The sequence below is a fragment of the Leopardus geoffroyi genome, chromosome B1, assembly GCF_018350155.1.
Source record: "Leopardus geoffroyi isolate Oge1 chromosome B1, O.geoffroyi_Oge1_pat1.0, whole genome shotgun sequence".
Taxonomy (NCBI): Eukaryota; Metazoa; Chordata; class Mammalia; order Carnivora; family Felidae; genus Leopardus; species Leopardus geoffroyi.
In genome coordinates this window covers 59,751,902-59,773,585 of record NC_059327.1, presented here as the reverse complement: position 1 = coordinate 59,773,585, position 21,684 = coordinate 59,751,902, and the positions used below count along the sequence as shown (strand labels likewise).

At 37.8% G+C, this 21,684-nt stretch overlaps 1 protein-coding gene across 3 annotated transcripts in view; it reads left to right on the top strand.

The window, feature by feature from the left end:
• The first annotated feature begins 220 nt into the window (after nt 1–220).
• The window catches only part of PALLD (palladin, cytoskeletal associated protein), a 408,001-nt gene continuing 386,537 nt past the window's right edge, over nt 221–21,684 (top strand). Inside the window, exons 1-2 of one of the 3 annotated variants that reach the window (XM_045463501.1) lie at nt 221–356; nt 19,371–20,362. In XM_045463501.1, coding sequence (XP_045319457.1) covers nt 19,452–20,362 — 911 coding nt within the window. In that variant the 5' untranslated portion in view covers nt 221–356; nt 19,371–19,451. The remainder of the gene's footprint in view (nt 357–19,370; nt 20,363–21,684) is intronic. The other 2 variants (XM_045463512.1, XM_045463523.1) reach the window with 2 other exon arrangements.

Here is a 21,684-nt window from a genome sequence, read left to right as displayed (position 1 = left end):
GTGTAGAGGGATATGTGTAAATCCTATGTTTATTAGATCTATAAATACAGTTCTCTCTACACTAAGTGCCTTTAATTTCTAAGAACCCAGCCCTCAGACCCAGGTTGCTTCCCAGTCCGCGGCTGGAATTCCTGATCGTGGCAGTCTGCTGAAACATGAGTTCAGTTACCAAATATAGTTGAGTGGAGTAAGAGGACAGATGCAAGTCTGAGGCCACAGTTGCCTCAAAGTGACCAAGGACCAAGCAGTCTCTAATGAATAGGCAAGACCAACCTCTGCTCCCACAGAAAAGAAGAAATGCTCATCTGAAACCCATCACCTTTTCAGAGTCTTCAAAGTAACCAAGGCTTGAAAAGGTTTGTAAGATATTTCTTAATAAACTATTAGGGCAACATTTTTTAAACTTTTTTTTAAAAAGCTAAAAATATAATAGTTTGCCTGAAATTATAGTACTGTTTAGAAAATGCCTTGATTTTTCTTTTATTTGGAGAGAAAAGCTAATGGGAATTTTGTAGTCTTTCCAGAAACAGATAATACAGATTTATCTATAGGCTTTATTTCTACCTACACTGTCAAAGAACTGAATTTTCTCTTATAATCTTAAGCATGCTAAATTTGTGCTATTAGTTCCAAAAGGATTAAATGTAATTATGGAGGCAACCTTTGTCAAGATTGTATATATGTTATGTTTCACAGAAAATATGAATATAGTTAATTTAAAACCTCACCCATACTTAAGCTAAATACTGATGGCTTAAAATTATATTCTTTAGGTTTTAGTAACATTTTAAGTTGTTAACTCTACTTCCAAAGGATTTTTAAAATCAGTTTAGATAGTAATAGCAGACATTTTAAATTATACCTATGAATAAAATTTACATGTTTATTTATAAGAAAAGATAAAGCTTACTAAGGGAAACTACAGTCAAATTTAAACATCATGGTATGATTTTATATCATGTTGTTTGAAGTTACGTATGAAATTGTCTTGAATCCAATATATGAGGTTGATACAGAATGATTTGAGGCTCATATTACTTTTTTAACATTTGCTAAAAATACTAATTGCCTTCTAGTATGAATAATGTGACCACATAGAAAGCCCTGACAATGTAATACTACGCAAAATCTGTTCGATCATATATGTACAGAAATTACATGATAATTGTCCTTTCCAGTATTTTTTCTCAAAGAAGTTGAATGTTCACTTGGATTACTCAGATTTTAAAAGTGAGAGTGTATTTGACAAACTACTGGTAACAATAGACAAGGTATAAGAGATTTGTCTTATTTCTCTTACACCAATAAATGTTTTTTAAATATGTGATTGCACATTCCTAGAATACAAATTAGCCCTCACATTCCAGCATCTAATATGGATTAGGGTTCATATCTTAGGGACTCTTATGTCAGTTCGGTCTGAGCTTCTGTTTTATTGCTAAAACTGAAAATTGAAGGGTTCCTATAGCATACCTCACAATAGACTAAGTATCTAGTTTATACTGGACAATTACAACCGCCTTGATTTCTTCATTGAAAAAAAAAATGTAGAGGGGCAACACTCGTCAGGTTTCAAACACTATGATGCATTCTTAAAGATATACTAACTGAAATATGCAAGGACAAGACAAGAGACTCCACTTCATTATTAATAATATGTGTGAAGAATATCAAAGAGTATTGTGATAACGGCATTCCAGTCAGGAATTTCAGTCATCTAGAGTTAGTTAATGGCTATGACCCGATTAAATTCTAGCAAAGAAAACAAATACTGAGTAAAGCAACTCTGACTGTAATTTGTAACTGTTAAATCATATTAGAGGATAGAGAAACAAATTTGGTAAATAATTTTTCACCTGCATACTTTTGATATTAAAACTTATTTTTTTAATTTAAATAAATCCATTCCAACCTAAGCCAGCTTGACTACACATAAAATTGCTTTCCCAAGATTCCTTGTCTACAAACCTCAACGTTTTATGTTCATTCATGTTTTGTCCTTTTTTTTTTCTTTCTTTCTTTTTCTGAAACAATCAATTAGTAGTTATACTTTAGGACAAAAAAAATTTTTCCCCTTTTACAAAACAACCTGCATACCTCACACCTTCGCTTAGCAAATACACATCCTACTTTCCTCGCATAGAGATGTTTCCCTTAATATTTCTAGTGGTTTTAATGACATATTCTAATTAGAATTCTTAACACTTAAGATCCTTAATTCCTAATAAAAGGTAAAAAGTAATTGTGGACTAGCTATAACACTAGCATTCTATGGGTTGGCAAATTTATAAAGATACCTTATGATTTCTAGAAGTATATTCTTCATAGTAAATTTTTCAGAGTGGCACAAAAAAATGTTTATTTACTAATAGGCCCAGGTCTTTTTAGTTCCTCTGTAAAAGAAGGCCAAAAGTGTGTAAACCTATGTTCAGTAATTTAATGTTTCAGCATTTTATCTTATTTGCAATTGATCTAGATATTCAGTGCATATCATCGTTTAACTTATCTCGGTGTAATTTTAAGGTTTTAAGTTACTAAAAAGATTTTGGAAATGATTTTTAAGTAGACATGCCATAAAACATAATTATTGTTTAAAATTCATTTATAAACTTTTATCTTATGTATATTTAATTTACTTCTTAACAATTATGTTCAGATTATTTGTGAAAATTTCATGAGACATTAAATAGCTAACCATCACGTTATCTTTCTTGCTAACAGATTATTTGACTTTTTTGTAAATCAAGGTGAAATAAAAGTTGTATGTCCCTTTATATTTAATGCTGATAACTCAAAAGACATTCCTATTATAATTAAACCAACAAACATAAACTAGCAGGGTTGTTTTCCCCCCTGAAGATTATCCTCAATAATGTGAACTTAAAAAAAATATTAGGGTTACTAATTAATTTTCTGTAAGCCCATTAAGTAGAGCTCTTTACAAATTAATTTTGGCAATGCTATCAGGAGGTAAAAAAAAATTGATTCATCTGCAACATAGGTACATAGACATACATAAACATATAAACATATGCAAACAGAACTCTTAATAGCTTTTTTTTTTTAATTTTAGCCATGAGACAGGTATAATAATGCAAAACTCATGAGTTTATAAAAGAGCAATTGGGTCCAAATAGTGTTTCTAGAAGATAGAATAAGTTATCTGCTCAGATGGCTGAAACTTTTTACTGATATCTGTGGAGAAGACTTTTATGATTTTTCTATTTCCAAATAGACTTTCCTTTTTGTTTGTTTTTCTCTTCTGATAAGAATTATCTCTCTGAATTTTGCATTTCAAAGAGATGGCCCTCAGTTCCTAGAGATGACCAAGGCAGAACATTTACATCTCAAAGGCACAGAGAAAGAATGCAAGTTCCCCCAAGAAGAACTTTTGTTTCCTAAGGCTAGGATTTTTATAATAACTACAAGGCTTTTGAGATGAATAGGAGAGGTTTGAGGCTTGGTAAAAAGGATGAGTGGACTTTTCCTGTTCTTGTAAAGATTCTATTTGTAAGACCATTTGTACAAGTTGCCCTCAATTGATAGTACAGCTGTTTTTAATTCCTCAAAGGATTGGGTTGCAACTTGAATATGTCAAGGCACTGATCAACCCAGCCAATTACATTATGTTCAATTTGCTTCTTTCTATCAGAGAGATCTTTAAGATACAAACCAGAAGTTTCTTATGTCCTGGATTTAGAGCTGTTTGTCTTTGGAATCCACCCCCCCCCAACATAGTTTTATTTAGCTTAGGAGAAAAGTCCTTTGAAGACATTCTTATCGGGATTTGAATATTAGCTCTCAATTTGTCCAACTTCTGACCATAGACAGACTTAAAAAAATCCTTTCAAATATCTTGTTGGATTTCAGCTGGGACAAACAGTAAACATTCCTGGAAGTATTGAACAACTTCATGGACCCAAGAGGTACCCTCAAAGAGGATGCAAAAGATACTATACAAGTTCCCCAGCCACTCCTAAAGATAGCCCCCCCCCAAAAGTAAGACTTAGATAACTCTGTTGAAAGCTGGCTACAATAAGTAAGACCCCTGCTGCAAACTGGAGTGCAACACACATTTCCGTCTGACCATATTTTGGAGGCCCACAAACTGATAGCTGCCAAGTCAAATTCTCAGATCACAAAGCAAGACAAACAAGAAGGCAATAGTTGTTCCTGGGAGAGAAAGTGATGAAGTTTTAGGGTGATGGTGAGGGGTGGTCCAGAGCCATGGCCAAGAAAGAATTCTTGAAGACATCTTTGGTGCAAAAAGGTGATTTATTAAAGCACAGGGACAGGACCCATGGGCAGTAGAGCTGCACTGGGGTTGTGATGGGGTTTAAGGATAAAGTAAGTCTCTAAGGAAGTTTGGAAGCAAGGTTTCCAGAACCTTGAGGAGCTAGCTGTTGCTAGGGAAACACCATTTATTACCATTTAGTAAAACCTCAGTCATGAAACCCTTTAGATGTATATCAGGGGGCCATAAACTTGGAGTATGATTGGCAGCATATATCTCAGGTGAGTTGAGATAAAAGCAAGTTTCCAAGGAATTTTTACATGTTAAAGTAGACTTATAAGATCCTCAAGGTTGAGATAATGTCAAGCTAAGATTCCCTTTTACCCCTAGCAAAGTGTCATCATTGGGGCAGCTGAGCTCTTAAAGGGAGGTCACTCTGCTGGTTTTAAGGACGTGTCAATGAGCTGTAGGCAGTAAAGGAATTTAATTTTTCATTTGCCTTTATTTCCCACATTACCATGCCAAAAACTTAAACCCCTTTCCTTTGTTCTTGGGTAGCCAGGAGTGTCCAAGGAATATCACACATATCCCACCTTGAGCGGGAGGGGTTGTTAGCTTGTATTTTTAGCCTGTACTTGCCCTCAGCTTGCCTCATGCTTCCTCATCAAAAGGATCAATAACCAATGGGTCTGGATTTGGAAAGGAAGAAACTGTGTGAAATTTACCTTCCTCTCTGACTGGCACTATAGAGTTCCAAGGAAGCTGATTCTGCTAATAGTTCTCACCCTTCACCAACTTCTTCCAGTTTCCCCAGAATTCTTTCTGTGAGCTCCTGAGTGAGTAAGTTTAACATGGAAAGTGTAGCCTGATGAGGTTTTGGGGTAATGGTAAGGTTTGGAGCTGACAGCCAAGAAAGAATTCTTGAAGATGTCTTTGGTGCAAAAAGGTGATTTTCTTAAAGCACAGGGACAGGACCCGTGGGCAGAAAGAACTGCTTTGGGGTTGTGAAGAGTGGCTGGTTACATACTATGGAGTTGGGGGAGGTAGGGTCAAGAGGAAGTTTCTTAAATGGATTTCCATATGCTAAAGAAGACTCAGATTACTGGAGGCTTAGCTATTGTGAAGCTAAGGTTGTTTTTCCCTATAGCAAAGCATTAACATTAAGACAGTAGGAAGTTCCTGGACTTTAGACTATGGATAAGATTGCCCCTTTTTTTGTAATTGTACTAAGATATTTGTAAACTGATGGAGATTCTTATCAGTTTAACCATTTGTTTTCTGTCCTTTCCTTTGTTCTTGGGGAGCCAGAAGTGCCTAAGGAATATCATACATATCCCACTTGGTGGGGAGTTTGGTGGAGGGTTGGAATTGTGCTAGCTTGTGCTTGGTCCTCAGCTTACCTTATGGTCCCTCATCATAGCCCATTAATTTTCATTTTAGTTTCCCCTTGGTTGTTTAAGGGATAAGTGATAGCAGTTGACTAGAGAATCTCTCAGAGTCCCTCAATCTTGGGAGGGGCCCATATGGAGGCCCTCTTTTGAGGGTAAATATGGGGGTATTTGAGTTGGTGTCAAGGATTCGACAAACCTTTGTTGCAGGATTTTTTATCTCAATACCTGATCCGTTGTCTTGCTGCTCTGAAGGATGAAGAGGTGGACACAAAATGAGCAGCAGGCAAAAGTTTATTAGAGTATAAGATCAGAAAGGAAGAATAGTAGAAAAGCTGTCTTTATAGAGAGGGGAAGTTCGAAAGTGAATGTCCACTGGACAATAGGCAAGGGTCCTTGTTTTATAAGGTTCTGGTTGCCCACGCCTTCCCTTCCCCTTTGTTCCTTCTCAGGTCCTACCCTCATTGGCTGGATAACTCTAGGTGCTGAGTAGTCCATTCCTGATTGGCTTGTTTCCATTGTATGAGAGGTGGCCTAAGGCCATTTTTAGGTCTTTTGTCAAATTCTTGAGGGAAATCTGAGTGGAAGTAGATGGAGTCTGTTACATCCTTAAGAGAAACCTTATGTCTGGGGAGGTTTGCTGTGGTGAGACACTTCCAGCATTGTTCCAAAATCTGTTTTTTCCCACCCAGGTAGCTCAGGTCCTAATCTTTCCCTTTCTGCCTACTGAATCCTATCTTTTCCTATCATACCTTCAAGAACATTCATTTTTCCAGCGTTCCAGTTGATTGCGAATGAGACACCATTTTCTAGGCCAGAGATTTGATTATGGCCCCCCAAAGGAGAATGCAATAGGAAAGGCCCAGTTGTTTTAGGTTTCTAGCCTTAGGGCTATTGCACTCATAATGCTAATAGCTCAGACTTTTTACAGTTTTGTGGTCTCTTCAGAGACGGAGGATAAATTATCCTAGGTAAAGTGGGATAATTTTTCATTAGACTTTTGCAGTGAATATTTCAATGAAGCTGTTTGGAACCTTGAAACATTTTGGAGACTTCTGCATGCCAATTAAAATAGGTATCTTATTCTGTTTGTTGATTTGGAAACTCTTGCTTTCAATTACACTTCTTAAATGAATGATCTTGTCTAATTGGAATGTTCCCCATAATGGCCATTGTAATTCCAGGCTGTTTGAGTAAGATTTTGTCATATTTTTAGATATCTATACTTTCTAGGACCATAAATCTTAGACATTAAATATGTATGTGTGCCAAAATGTGGTGTACTCAGTTCTTTGAATCTTGAGAATCTCATTTCTTTAGTTAAACCTTGGTTCTCTCAGAGTCAAATTAAAACCTAAGAGTGATGTGCCACTGGATTGGGAGCTTTGTGATGTTTTTAATATGCCTTATTTCACAAAAATTTTCTTGAGGTTGGTTGGTAAAATAGCATCAATCTAACAGTCCATGACCAACTTATCCTAGCCTGGGAGGCTTAGAATTAGGTGGTAAGTGCTGATAACGGCACCCTGCCCTCCAATTTTGTGGCTTTGGCTTCCAAGTTTCCCATTTGCAATAAATCTATTATTCTTTTTACAAGATATCTTTATAATGGCAGACACCATAATGGCTTTTACATGTGCCTACTTAGACTTTGGTTTTGATGGTCTAAACAGTCTTCATTTCTTATCTTAATTTATTTTCCCAAGAACCCCAGTAATTTATGCTGTGAACTCACCTCAGGCTTTGTGAGTCTCCTAATGACTGCCACCCAGTATAACTATCTCCAAACCTTTGCAGGACCCCCAGAACCTTTCTGGGATTTGCTTGCTTGCTTGCTTGTTTATATATACTGTGTGTGTGTGTGTGTGTGTGTGTACTTTTTTTTAATGTTTATTTATTTTGAGAGAGAGAGATAGAGAGTGAACAGGGGAGGGGCATAGAAAGAGAAAGAGAGAGAGAGGATCCACAGCTGTTAAAATATTTCTGTTAAATCTATCTGTTCTAGTGTGTCATTCAAAGCCACTGTTTCCTTACTGATTTTCTGTTTGAATGATCTATCCATCAGTGTAAGTGAGGGGCTAAAGTCCCCACTATAATTGTATTACTATTGATTAGTTCTTTATGTTTCTTGTTAATAGTTTTTATGTATTTTATGTATTTTATGTATTTTATGTAGTTTTTATGTATTAATTGTAAATATGCATACATATTTACAATTGTTATATCTTCTTGTGGGACTGTCCTCTTTATTATTATGTTGTGTCCCTCTTTGCTCTTGTTACAGTCTTTTTTTAACATCTGTTTTGTCTGATATGAGTATTGCGACTCCAGCATTCTTCTGACACCATTTGCATGACAAATGTATATCCATTTCCTCATTTTCAATCTGCTGGTGTCTTTAGGTTTGAAATGAAGTCTCTTGTAGGCAGCATATACATGGGTCTTGTTTCTTATCCACTCTATCATCCTATGTCTTTTGATTAGAGCTTTTAGTCCATTCACATGCAAAATAGTATCAATAGATAAGTATCAGTAAGTACTTATTGCCATTTTGTTACTTTTTTTTGTGGTTGTTTTTGTAGTTTTTCCAAAAACCCAGACTCTTAACTATAGAGAACAAACTGATGGTTACCAGAGGGGAGGTGGGTGGGAGATGGGTGACATAGGTGAAGGGGATCAAGCATCATGATGCTTATCGTGATGAGCTCCGGGAAAGCATAGAGTTGTTAAATCACTATATTGTATATCTACAACGAATATAACTCTGTATATTTCCAGTAATTATACTGGAAATTTAAAAAATAAATAAATGAAAAATTTTAAAAGACAAACAATAAAAACGAAAGGAAGAAATTTAGTCTAAGAATTGCCTGTGATTTCAAAATAACAGCAACAAAAGTTTTAAGTCTTTTTCAACTTTTGTTTTCATGGTGTAGTTTTTATTTTGAAATATTTTAGCATTGGAATTTGCTACCAACAATTTTTGATACTTTTTTTAGAAATTGTTTAAATAAACAATTAAATAAAATAATTAAACAAATAACAAATTAAAATGCTTAATTTAAATTGTAAAGTCACTCATAATTTAACTGGTTTGTTTTTCAAAGAATGTGAAATAAACAACAAAAAATGTTCCTAAATGTCCCACCCCTGAACCCTATTTCTTCCCAAGCCCTGCCACAGAGATAATCAACATTAATTGTTGGTTCATGCTGCTCGAATCTTTTTCGTGTAATTATTCCTAACTAATATGCATTTTAAAATGCCTATCGAAATGTTACTACCCCATCTGTACTTTCCTAACATCAAATATTTTTTCTTTCAAAATTATAGTACCTTCTCAACGTCTCTACAAGGTATTGCATAAACAGATTGCAAAATTTCTCCCCTTATCTACATTTTTTTAATTTTTCTTATTTATTTTTTGAATGTTTATTTATTTTTGAGAGAGAGAGAGAGAGAGAGAGAGAGAGACAGAGCATGAGCAGGGGAGGGGCAGAGAGAGAGGGAGACACAGAATCTGAAGCAGGCTCCAGGCTCCGAGCTGTCAGCACAGAGCCCCACGCGAAGCTCGAACCCACGGACCGTGAGATCATGACCTGAGCCAAAGTCCGACGCTCAACCAACTGAGCCACCCAGGCGCCCCTCCCCTTATCTAAATTCTTAAAGTAAATACCCATACTATCTCCAACAGGAAAAGAAAACTTTGTGGTTAAATGCAGGTTTCAACCCTAAATCCACCATTTCCTAACAGTTCAACTTTAGCCAAATAACTTAATGTTTTTATGCTGAAGTTTTGAGTACAGAAATAATAAAAAAGAAAAATAATGACTACCCCATCAATTATTCTGAGGATCAAATAGTTCACTACATGAAAGCAGGCAATAGGCAACACTCAGAAGCTGTCGTGTAGGAAGTTCTCAGGAAAGGCTAGCTTTTATTGTTTCTAATTGAATTCTTTCTACTAGACTTTGCTGTTTCTCATGCATATGCCTTGCCTTCCCGCTCCCAGTCCGGGAAATCTTTACATGTCAACAGCCTATAGTGCCTTGTCTCATGGGGATCGTGCACAGGGTGTTCCACAAATATTTTTTAACTGACAAAATAGAGGATTATCTTGATTGTCATAGATCTGGTTTTCACATAATTATCACCAAAAGTCAGCAAGTCTCAAAACACATGTTATTCATAGTTTCTAAACTTGTCTCTCTTTCTCTTTTATTTCTGTATATTCATATATGTTGTGAATCATACATATTTATATTCATATTCAGGAACTAAAAAGTAAATACTTTTGCAAATACGAGGGTAGTAAGGCCAAGACAACTTAAGATGATAAAATGGCTTGTGTTAGAATGAGTGATGTACGTACCAAATTTAAAATGTTCAATGAAAACTTACATGAGTGCTCTATATTTCATAGATCAAGAGTCCAACAGAATTCAAATGCTTAACTTAGGAAGAAGTTGTAAGCCATAAAATTATATTTAGAAATAATCCATAAATTAAGCAGCATAAAATTCTTCAGAATGGATGAAATATGCACAGGGATTTAACAAAATAGGCGACCATGGAAGTTTATAATTGAAAGAAATATTTGCTTGGGAGAAGTCAAGATGCTGATAAGCTGTCCACTGAAGTTCAAGGTGGAAGGACATCTATAATGCCTCATAGCATTTGCTGACCTGCCTAAACTTTGCTTCACCAAATATTTGCTTAAGTCTGGCATCATGCGTAAATGTCAAAGCTCACCTAGAAGACTTTACCTTCAGAACGCCATGAGGATACCTGCAGCTGCCTGCATGGTACAATCTGAGAGAACCTAAAGCACCTTTAGCCTGAGAGTGTCCTCCTCCTGTGACTGTCACCACCCTCCCACTAATAGCATGCTTTCCAAAAGAGCCATGGTCAGGGTGCCTGGGTGGCTCAGTTGGTTGAGCGTCAGACTTTAAGTCAGGTTGACCTCACAGTTTGTGAATTCAAGCACCCCCTAGGCTCACTGTTTGGTGCAGAGCTTGCTTCAGATATTCTGTCCCCCTTTCTCTCTGCCCTTCCCCTGCTCGTGCTCCCACTCTCTCTCAAAACTAAATAAAACATTAAAAAAGATAAAATAAAACAGTCATGGTCTGCAAATACCAATATTAACATACAAATATGCATTTTATTTTATTTTATTTTAGTTTTTTTTTTTATTTGTACCTTAACAACTTGCAAGATAATTTGAGGCTGTACACAATAAAAGCACAGTGCAACCGCCCAAAAGCAATGAAAAGATTTAAGATAAATCAAATATAACAAATTCAGAATCTGACACTTTCTCAGTTTCCTACTTCTGCCTTTTCTCCTATTAGAATGTTAGCTCCTTAGGGCAGAGAATTCTGTCTTACAGCTGTGTCCCAGCCTGTAGAAGTGCCTAACACAGTGGGCACACAGCAAAGATGCTGACTGAATAAGTCAGCAGAGAACGTAAAAAAAAAAAAAAAAAAAAAAAAAAAATTGGGAAAGGGGTCTAAAAAGATTTGTATTTCTGTCATTCAAAATTCAACTCTGAGCTTGCTAGCATCATGCCAAAGAGCATTATCAAGGGTTACAGAATCCTCTTTGTCTAGTAGTAAGAATGCCAAAAAACAAAAGAAATGTTTTTCTGGTTCTGAATTTTTTCATGAGAAACTTTCTTGGCCAGTACTGAGAAACACAAAAACCAATGTCTTTAGAGACAAGGTTTTTATTTTGCAGTGTCAGACGTCTTACTGTCTTGTATTGGTGAAATGAGCATGTTGTGTGTGTTTTATATTTTTACATTAACAGCTATTTACAGATAGCATGGATTACTTTATCAAGTTCTTACTAGACAGAGCCCAGGGCGTGAGTAACTATTGGTAAGACAGGTGAAACAGCTGGGTAAAAAGAACAATGCTTCACCGAGGACACCTGGTCCCAGACAAATCCTGCAGTGGGACCTGGATGGCTGAGAGCAAGGGGAGGGAATGGAACATTTCTGCCTCCTGTCTTCGTTCACATGGCTCTGTCTCCCATCAAATCCTAGGAAGGGTTCAATCCATGTCTCAAGTACCAAGTATTTCTTGGTTTCTCTTCTTCATCTGCCATGACCCAGACACTGTGCCAAGCATTCGCCATTCCAAGACTGTCAGTTACATCTCTTCTTTCAAGGTGTTCACAGTCTAATGGACAAAGGGCTCTCTAACTCATATTAATAACTCAATAAGACGAATGTTAAAATACTATGCAAAGTGTCACGTTTGGAAGAAAAAAGTACACGGACTGGGGAGTCAGCACCAAAAACAAGTGAAATAATCAAGTTTTTAAGGACAAACTGGAGTTTGAAACAGAAAAACAGAAAGGAAGCATGTGCAAAACACGAAGACATGACAGAACGTGGAATTTTCAAGGAATAGCACATAAAGCAGTAGGGCATGATTGCAGCATGTGTCAGTATGAAGACAGAGGTTGAGGCTGGAGAGTTTCCCTCAGGGCAGGCTGTCCAGAAGCCCACAGATAAACTGCATGTCATGTTTTGGACCTTCTCTTATCCAATGGAGCTTGTACCATTGGAAAACAGATACCAAAAGAATGACATGGCCAAATTTGTAAATATGTTTTCTCCCACCATCTTCGATCTCTTACTGCAATATGCTTAAACTATGTTTAATAACAATTATCATGGTTCTCCTTGTATTTGAGTTATTTTTTACTCTTATCTTATCCCTCTAATCTCTCCTATTAGATTACAAAACATTAAAGGAGAGAAACTATGCCTGGTTCATCTCTGCCCTCCTTGAAACTTCCCTGGAACATACTAAGTGATAAATAAACAGCATTCAATTGATTTCACATTCAAGTTACCTTTCCAGGAAAGGGAGGTGGAAGAAAGGAAGAGTAATTATAAAATGCACTGGGCTAGCAAAGAGCCATTTTCTCTCAAAGGGAAGAAGCTATAACTATACAAATTCCAAGATATTAGGAAATAGCTGTGACACATGAGAGCGTTAAGGGAAGTAACAATTAAAATAAATTATTAATGATGGTTGAAGAATATGTGAAAGAGAAAAAGATGAAGAGAAGAATTTCCAAGCAATTCAAATTCCAGAAGAGGATAGAGGCGGGAGGCAGGGAAGAATTAAAGATGTAGGAGAATACCTTATTCCTCAAAATTTCAATATCTTTCAATTCTCTTTGCTAAATTGGAACTTGTTAAAGTTTTTGGCATTCATCTCACTTCTTTATTCATTAAAGACAGTATAATTAGTTCTCTTCAGTGTTTTTCATGTTCTGTATCTTTCACACCAGCAGAGAATTACCGAAAACACCGTTTGAAATAAAACATAAAATCTGAGGGAAATAATGGAGATGTTTGCAGTTGTATTTCTTTTGATTACAATCTTTTAATTTTGGGGTGTGGACTGACATGAAAATCTCTGAAGCATGATTTCCCAGTGAGTTTGGGCCACCTGGAAACCTCCCTTGTTCATCCGCATTCAATGAGCATTTTCCCTAGACCCTGTGCATGTTCTAGCAGCAATAACTGGGTTGCAAATTAAACCCAAACCATGTATGCCATAGAGCTATTATCTTCTTTTTCACTGTGCAAGCAGTTTTTAAGCTACACCTAATCCTGACAACTGGATCCTGTCAGATGGCGCCTCTTTAAAACCAAAATATAAGTTAATAAGCAGGTGATTTAATCTGCCTCCAGCAAACACTCCCTATTTGAAAAAAGGAACTAAAAAGTGTTTCATCATTCATAAGTTTCCTTTAAACTATCTCATATAATTTTTTATGAAGGCTTAAAATTTATCCTATCATGTTCACTTTGCACTAAGTATAATTAAATTAATGGCAGAACTCTGATATTAGCAGAAATAGCAGAAAACTGATCCAGTTTTATTAGTCTGATAATATTGCTTAGGATTCTTGGTTGTGAAACTATAATATATTGGTAGGAAAGTGTATGGTTAAGATAATGAGCTCTAAAGTCGTTGTCTGGGTTTGAATCTTGGCTCTCCTAGTCACATTTTCTGACTCAGTTTCCTTCTTTATAAACTGGGGCCTATTGTGGGAATTTTAAATGAAATAATCTACATAATGGTTCTTGAGGCAATTCCTACCTATGGTGAGCCATACATTGTTAGCCATTATCATTATCATGATTAGTATTACTAGTGCTTAAGCTAGACGAATTTATTAGGTAGCTGATTTTCTATAGCGGGAGTTGGCAAACTTTTCCTGGTAAAGTCTGCATAAGTATTTTAGGTTTTGTCAATCATAAAGACTACTAAACTCTTGCATTTTTCCACAAAAACAGTCAAAAACAGTCAGGTGGCCACACTCTAAATGCAGTCGGAAGTCAAAAGGCTGTGACTCTGAAATGATCAACTCAGACATTTCACTGTCTCAATACATCTTTCCAGATCCTCACTCAGTCATTCATACTACATCTTTCTTTTGCTTTCATTGGGCCTTCAGTCCCTTAATCTCTTTATGATCAAACTCCTACCCATGAATCCCAATCCAGCATAGACTTTAGAATCCACCCCTATCTTGCTGATATTCTCAACAACCTTGTCCATTTTCTTTCCATCCTACCTGTGCCTCAGAACCTGGAGCATCTTACTTGCACAGTTTCACCTGGACTGCTAAGCTCCAGTGAAGAGAAGTGAGCAATCACACTAATTAGTGACATTATAAATACATCATATTTAACTTCAACTAAACCCTCACCACTGCCCATAAATCTTTCTTAAGGAAATTTTTCCCTTTCTCTACAACAGCTATTTCAAATCATCTCCTGTCCTTATAAACTTCCAAATCCTCAGAAGTCTCAAGCTAGGAACTCTCCTTTCTTTCAATTATACATGTATCCAGATTCTCCCTGCTCCTCTCTTCCTCTCTCTCTCCCTCCTCCTTTCTCTCTCTCTCTCTCTCTCTCTCTCTCTCTCTCTCTCTCTCCAACACACACACACACACACACACACACACACACACTTTAATTACTCCATTACTTCTCTCCTTTGACAATGGAAGAACAATGTTCCCTTCCAACCTGAAGTCATTTGTACTATAATAACCCGTTTCATCTCACATCCTGGAAGACCTGGTCTATACATCATCCCCACTTTTTTACATGGTTCTTCTGCTTCTCCCTCTCCATTGGCTAATTCCATTAGCACTGAAACACATACCTGTGCCACATCCTAAACAAATAAACCCATTAGATTTCATACTTTTGTCCACCTACTACCCCTATCTGTCCTCCCTTCTATAAACTTCTTAGAATAGTCTGTAGCACTTGCAATCTATACTTCTTTTCATTCCATAATTTCTCAATGTATCTGGAATCTGGCTTATATCTCTGTCACATACATCAAAACTGCTGTGGCCAATGGTGCTAAATGTTCCCAGTTGCTAAGTCAGAAGGAAAAAAGGAGCTCCTTTGTGAGATTCCTTGCCTAGCTTCCCTAACAACTGTCTCCTGGTTTCCCCCCAACTCTCTGGAGGATTGTTTCCTTTTCTCTCTCTTTCTTCCTTGACCTTATCCACTCCCATGTCTTATAGTGCCACCTTTAGCTAATACTTCCCAATCTAGTTTTGTTCTCTTTTCTCACATACCAGTATCTCACCTTACCTTCCACACAATACCAGAGTTCCCAGTTGCAAAAGGTGCAAATCAAAATTAAAGTTTTTTTTTCCTCAAAACGTCCCCCATTGTGTCATGCCAAGTTAGTGGCAACACCCATCCCATTGTTTGAATAAGAAATCTATAATCTTGTCTCTGGAATTTAGTCAATCACGCGTTTCTGTTCTATCTTCTCTCTATTGCTTCAGTCCACTGTTTTTCTTCCCAATGTCACTTATTTTGACTTCTGTCATATTTTTTTTCTACTGTCACTCATATTCCTTAGTGGCAAGTGACAGAAATATTCTTTGGTCAACTTGAGTGCAAAGCGAATGATTGATAGGAGCTATGGCAATTCACAGAATGAGGCCCAGAGTGTATTCTGGAGGCCAGACCACAAGGCCAGAAAAAGGTTCACGTGTGGCTACCACTGCTGTCACAGCTGACTGGTCCACACTTCAGCTCCACCTCCAGGCCTCTGCACAGCCACCACGGCTGCCCCTCCATACTCCATGCTGCTGCATCCGTTACCACTGCCAGAAACTAGAGTGTTTTCTCCATGGAACCGGCCTCAAAGTCCAAGATGGACGCGTGTAATTGCCATGTGCCAAGACTTGTACCCAGGCTCCAAGGGGCTGGGAAAGCAAATATTTGGAGGTTTCACATTCCATTATGATAAGTGAGCTTACTTTCTCACAGAGGCTCAGAATATGAGGAATTATCCAAAACTAAAAAGGAGGTTCAGATGATGAGTGTCAAAGTTAAAGCAATCAGAAATATACATAACTCTGAGAATAGGACAAAAGCCTTCTCAATGACTTCCTTTTTCAACTTGCCTTCCTCTTCCCCTGACTCAGTCATCAAGTCAGGCTACCATGAGTTATCTCTCTAAAATGCAACTCTGGTGATGTTTCCCACATACTTAGTCTTCTGTGTCTTTTAACCACACCAAAGATGAAATTCAAGTTCTTCACATGGCTTCAGGCCCTCTAACCCCACTCCTGCTTTTTAAATTTGTCTCTGGTGATATCTCCCCTCTCCAGATAGATTTCTGTTTCACTGGAGCTGAGTTACCTGAGTCTGCCATACTCTCCCTGGGATCCAAGACTTTGTATATGCTTCTGCCGCTGCCCTCTTTACCTAACTCTTTTGTGCCCTTTACATATTATCCAATAGGCTTCATCTTCTGTAAAACTTGTCTTGGTCCTAATCCTATTATTCCTTCTAGGTGCTAACATAGCACTTTGTTCTTCTCTCATCATGGCACTTGATACACTAAATTATATATGCTTATGACTTATTTGTATCCCTCATGGACTAAGTTCCATAAGGGCAGAAACCCATATTGTTCAAAATCACATTTCCCCATCTCTCTCACACTGAGTTCAATATAAAATATTAATTTCTCCAAGGCCAAAAACAAATAAACAGACCAATAGCTTCTCTTGCAAAGAAAACTAAAATTTGCAAGAAATGGAAATAGGGGGGCGCCTGGGTGACTTAAGCATCTGACTCTTGATTTCAGCTCAGGTCACGATCTCATGGTTCATGAGATCTAGCCTTGCGTCGAGCTCTATGCTGACAACACGGAGCCTGCTTGGAATTCTCTCTCTCTCCCTCTCTCTCCCCACTCCCTTTCTCTCTCTTCCTCAAAAATAAATAAACTTTAAAAAAAGAAAGAAATGGAAATATGGTCTGTTTTGCCTTCAGTATACTTTTGGCCCAAACATGTCCCTTCCAATTTTCATGTCTCTTCTGGGCAAACGTTGCCTGATGACTTGAACCATCACACAATTTAAGAGTTGACCCCTACATTTGCTTCTCCTAAATCATCTACCAGTTCATGGGTTCAAGCCCTGACAACTCAGAGCCTGGAGCCTGCTTTGGATACTGTGTCTCCCTCTCTCTCTGCCCCTCCCCTGCTCATGGTCTGTTTCTGTCTCTCAAAAATGAATAAAAACGTTAAAAAAATTTTTAAAGAACTGGTAAGGAATCAGAATGATTCCATTCTGGAGCACAGATAGGACAAAGAAATTAGAGTAATGTTATAAAGACATTATAATGTCTTTATATAAAGTGACAAGACCACTCTAATGGATTTGTAAGATTTACTAGGAGAATAGAGGGTAATATATCTTAGTAGGTACACTAGGACTAGAATGTGGAGAATCTCATGATGCCCACAAAACAGAGTAACTTTCCAAGAGGGCATCTGAGACACAAGTACAAATTTAAACTAAAGAAGATGTCATAGGTTAATATTGAGCTTTAAAATCTGATTACATATCTTCTGTTGAATTGATAGATTCTATGAATCCCTGCATCCCATGTGATGGTAAATCTTCAAGGTAGATTTCTGGAATGCCTCTACGTAATGCTCTTTGAGATTAGAGACTTTTAGGGGTCAAAAATGCAAGCTAGCTCTTTTTTGGTCATAGGAGAGAAAAGAACATTTCACTTAATCAAACAAAATCTCATCACTCTAAGCAGAATCCCTAGGTGGGAAACTGCTTCTGGACAAGCAACTCAGTTCTGTCCTCATGAAGCCCACTTACCTTATGGAGAATGAATGTCTAAGTTTACGCCTGACCCAACCTATAAAGTTGAGTTTTACCACATCCAAGAAGCTTCCTTTATTAACTCCTAGACTCAATCTTGAGGCAAAGTTCCCTTCTTAAGTTTTCCAGATCTTCCCTCTATCGTTCTATGAACAATATACAGAAAAAGAATAGCATACTTAGAGTAACAGGAGAGGCATTGCTTCATAATATTTAGCTCAAAATGCAGTGGAATTTCAATTCTTGCCCAATTATTTTGCAGATAATGAAACTAGTGGTGGTATTTCCATACAATAAAAATGGAAATGCTGGTGGTGTTTCCATATAAATGTCCTATGCAAGGCACAAAGTACTCTCATATATCCTTAAAAGGTTAAGTTAGGCACTCATAGCAATGAAGCTCTTTTCACTTTCCTTTGACACCCTGTCCAAATTTTATATTATTTGTTTAATATCTTTTCCACCTCCCTGCTTTCACAACTTCACGTGACTTTTAACTCCTTCAACATAAGGACTATGTCCTTAGTCTGGATCAAGAGTCAGCAAACTTTAGCCCCTAGGCCAAATCCATCCTACCATTATTTCTGTATGGCCTGCAAACTAACAATGTTTTTTAATATATTTTTTAACTGTTGAAAAAAATCAAATTCGAAAGAAAAACAATATTTTTGATATGTAAAACTTATATAAAATTCAAATACCATACCGGTGTCCATAAATAAAGTTTTGTTGGCACATAGCCATGCTTATTCATTTATGTATTGCCTATGGTTGGTCTCATGCTGCCATGCAAATTTGAATAATTACAATATAGACAGTACAGCTCACCAAGTCAAAAGTATTTACATCTGGCCCTTTACAAAACATTTTGTGTCTCCAGTCTAGAACATAACTATAACTCTATCACCTGAAACTCAGCAAGTGATTATTAACTATGTCTTGAAATAACTGTTGAATGAATAAACATGAATGCACACAGGTGGACACAAGGAAAAAGTGAACCAGTAAGATTTCAAATATTTCACTGAAAACTGAAAACAAATAAGAGTTGGAATCAAAATGTCTTTGTGGTTTATGGAGAGATAAGCAGAATCAGATTTACTAAAATATCAACAAGCTACTAATCTCATACATTAATGAAATTAGAGCTTTAATGAGGTGTGTAGTGGCGGGGGGGAGACAGAAAAGAAGGAGGCTCTGAGAAGTGCAGAGTGCCCTACTACACTCTTTAGTCTCTACTGCAGATATTTTCTTTTTGAATTACTCGTCGCTGGTTAGTGAGACACTTAATATTCACCCACAAAGAAAATATTAAATTAAAATGATAAATTATAAACACAAGTATACTTGATGTTTCTTCCAACTTAAAGGATAGAGAAAAATGATTTTTACAAAAGTGTATTTTTCACTTTCATGTTTCTCCCAACTTGTAGATTAGTAGTATTATGATAATAGACGCACATGTGAGCGTTTGCGTGTGCGCGCACATGCGCGCACACACACGCACCCACACACCCAATACTACTAATGGCAATTCTGTCGGTGTTGTTTTTCAGGACACAAGAAGTAAACTGGTTTCCAGTGCCTCTGGCCTTCCTGTTAAGAGCAGACAAAGAGTGTATGAAGACTATTCAACTATGTCAGAGACTTCCTCTCATGACTCCTTCTATGATTCCCTATCAGACATGCAGGAAGAAAGCAAGAATGCTGACTTCTTCCCTGGGCTATCTGCTTTTCTCAGCCAGGAAGAGATAAACAAGAGTCTTGACCTGGCCCGGAGATCTATCGCCAACTCCGAAACGGAAGATTTTGACTCAGAAAAGGAGATCTCGCAGATTTTCAACACCTCTCCTGTAAGCCTCTGTGAAAACCCTTCCCATAAGGAGACCAAGTTTGGTGAGTCAACCTCCTCAGGAAGACCTCATGATAATAGGTCAACACCTGTCCAGCCTCTGCCTGAACAAACCGCCCCTATCTCTTCACCTGCTTCAAAGAGGAAACCTGCCATATCACCCCTGCTTGCCAGCCCCAGCTATATCCGGAGCCTCCGAAAGTCTGGAAAACGTGGTGCAAAAACTCCCAACCCAAGTGTAAAGCCCAAACCAGCATATCAAAGTAAGACTGGCCCCCAGAGCCAGCTATGTGACAAGGCGGCTAATTTCATTGAGGAGCTGACATCCATATTTAGAGAAGCAGCAAAGCCGAGAAATAGAAGCCCAAATGGGGAGTCCTCATCACCAGACAGTGGGTACTTGTCTCCTAAAAATCAGCCATCAGCCCTGATGGGTGCCTCAGCCAGCCAGAGCCCCACTGGAGACCAACAGGAGATGGAAGCAGAAGTCAAGTTGCCCGAAGCCAGGCATCGTTACCAGAAAGACCAGAACAAGGCAGTGCCATGCAATAACATGCCTCACCCACAGCCTCAGAATGCACTCCGCTTGCCCTCAGCTCCAAGATTCATCCAGAAGCTTCGGAGCCAAGAAGTGGCAGAAGGAAGTAAAGTTTACTTGGAGTGTAGAGTCACCGGAAACCCAACTCCTCGGGTCAGGTAAGAACGTTTTTATTATGAAGATCAAATGATCTGTGTTGACTTTTGGTTTTACTTTAATGTGGAATGAGATTTCCTGGATAGTTAGCCCTGTGGAACCTGAAGTCGTGTTTTCAAACAGCTGCAGGGCAAAAGCATCCTAGAATCGCAAATAGTAGCTTTGCCAGTTATCACGGGTGGAATGTATCTGTTGTCATGAACCATGTGCTACGAAAGGGAAGGCAAAGGACTGGACAGGCACAGAGGGGCACAAATGTCCTGTTAAACAGGACTCCAGAATTAATAGCATCCAAGGAAACTTAAAATGTGCAACTCATGTATTCAAAGCACTGTGAAAGTGTGTGCATAATTTGAATACGAGTTGCTGAAGATGGTTGAAAGTGTGGCTAAAACTAGAAGTTGTCTGGCTGCATAGAGATGAAAGGCACAGGTGTGCAGTGGCCAACCACAAGATTAACCCTGACCTAAGGCATGGGCTAAGGGGGCACATATTCACTTTTTAAAAAAGCACCCCCAACGCACCTTCAATGTAATGCAACCAAGGAAACAAAGAAAGATAAAGCCAACTGAAAACAATGCAGGTGTGATGTTTATACACAGGCTCCGGCCACTACAGCATGGCTGTAGCAAAAAGGTCACGATTCGACGAGCGTGTGGTTGGTTGGAGGCAATATACACTTACGTCACCGTGACCATTCTAATTTCTGTTAAGTTCTTCCTCCCTCATTGCCGAGTTCGTACTTTCTGTGCAAAGAGGTTAAGAGGAGTGACTCTGGAGTCAGACTGCAGGGTTTCCACCCATGGCTCCACCTTTTATCAATTGTATCACCTAGGCAAGTTACGTTGTCATTTAGTATCTTCATCTGTGAGATGGGAATTAAACTAAAACCTCTCTCCTTCTATTTTATGAGGACGACATCACACGTGTGAAAAAATAAAACTGTGCCTTGCATCTAGTGACGGCTGCATTAGTATTATCTATTATTTTTATTGTTTCTCATGTCTTAATTTTATATGCCAAAGTGAAAATAACGTTTCAAGTTGGATTGCACTACAAAAATAAGCCATTCATTCATTTACTTTGAAAGTTTTGCTGTTATGAAGAGTGTTGTACCTAGATTATGTAAATATTAAACAGTAAATTTGACGTTGTGAAATTTGGACAAACAGTAAAGTAGATCTCATCCGCTAAAAATTGTAACGCTGGTACATTCTTATTAATATAGCATTTCACAAGCCGCAGACTTGGCCTCTTACCCTACATCCACTAGTACACGCTTAGCGAGAGTTGGTTTCTTGGGTTGACAGGGTATTGCTCACAA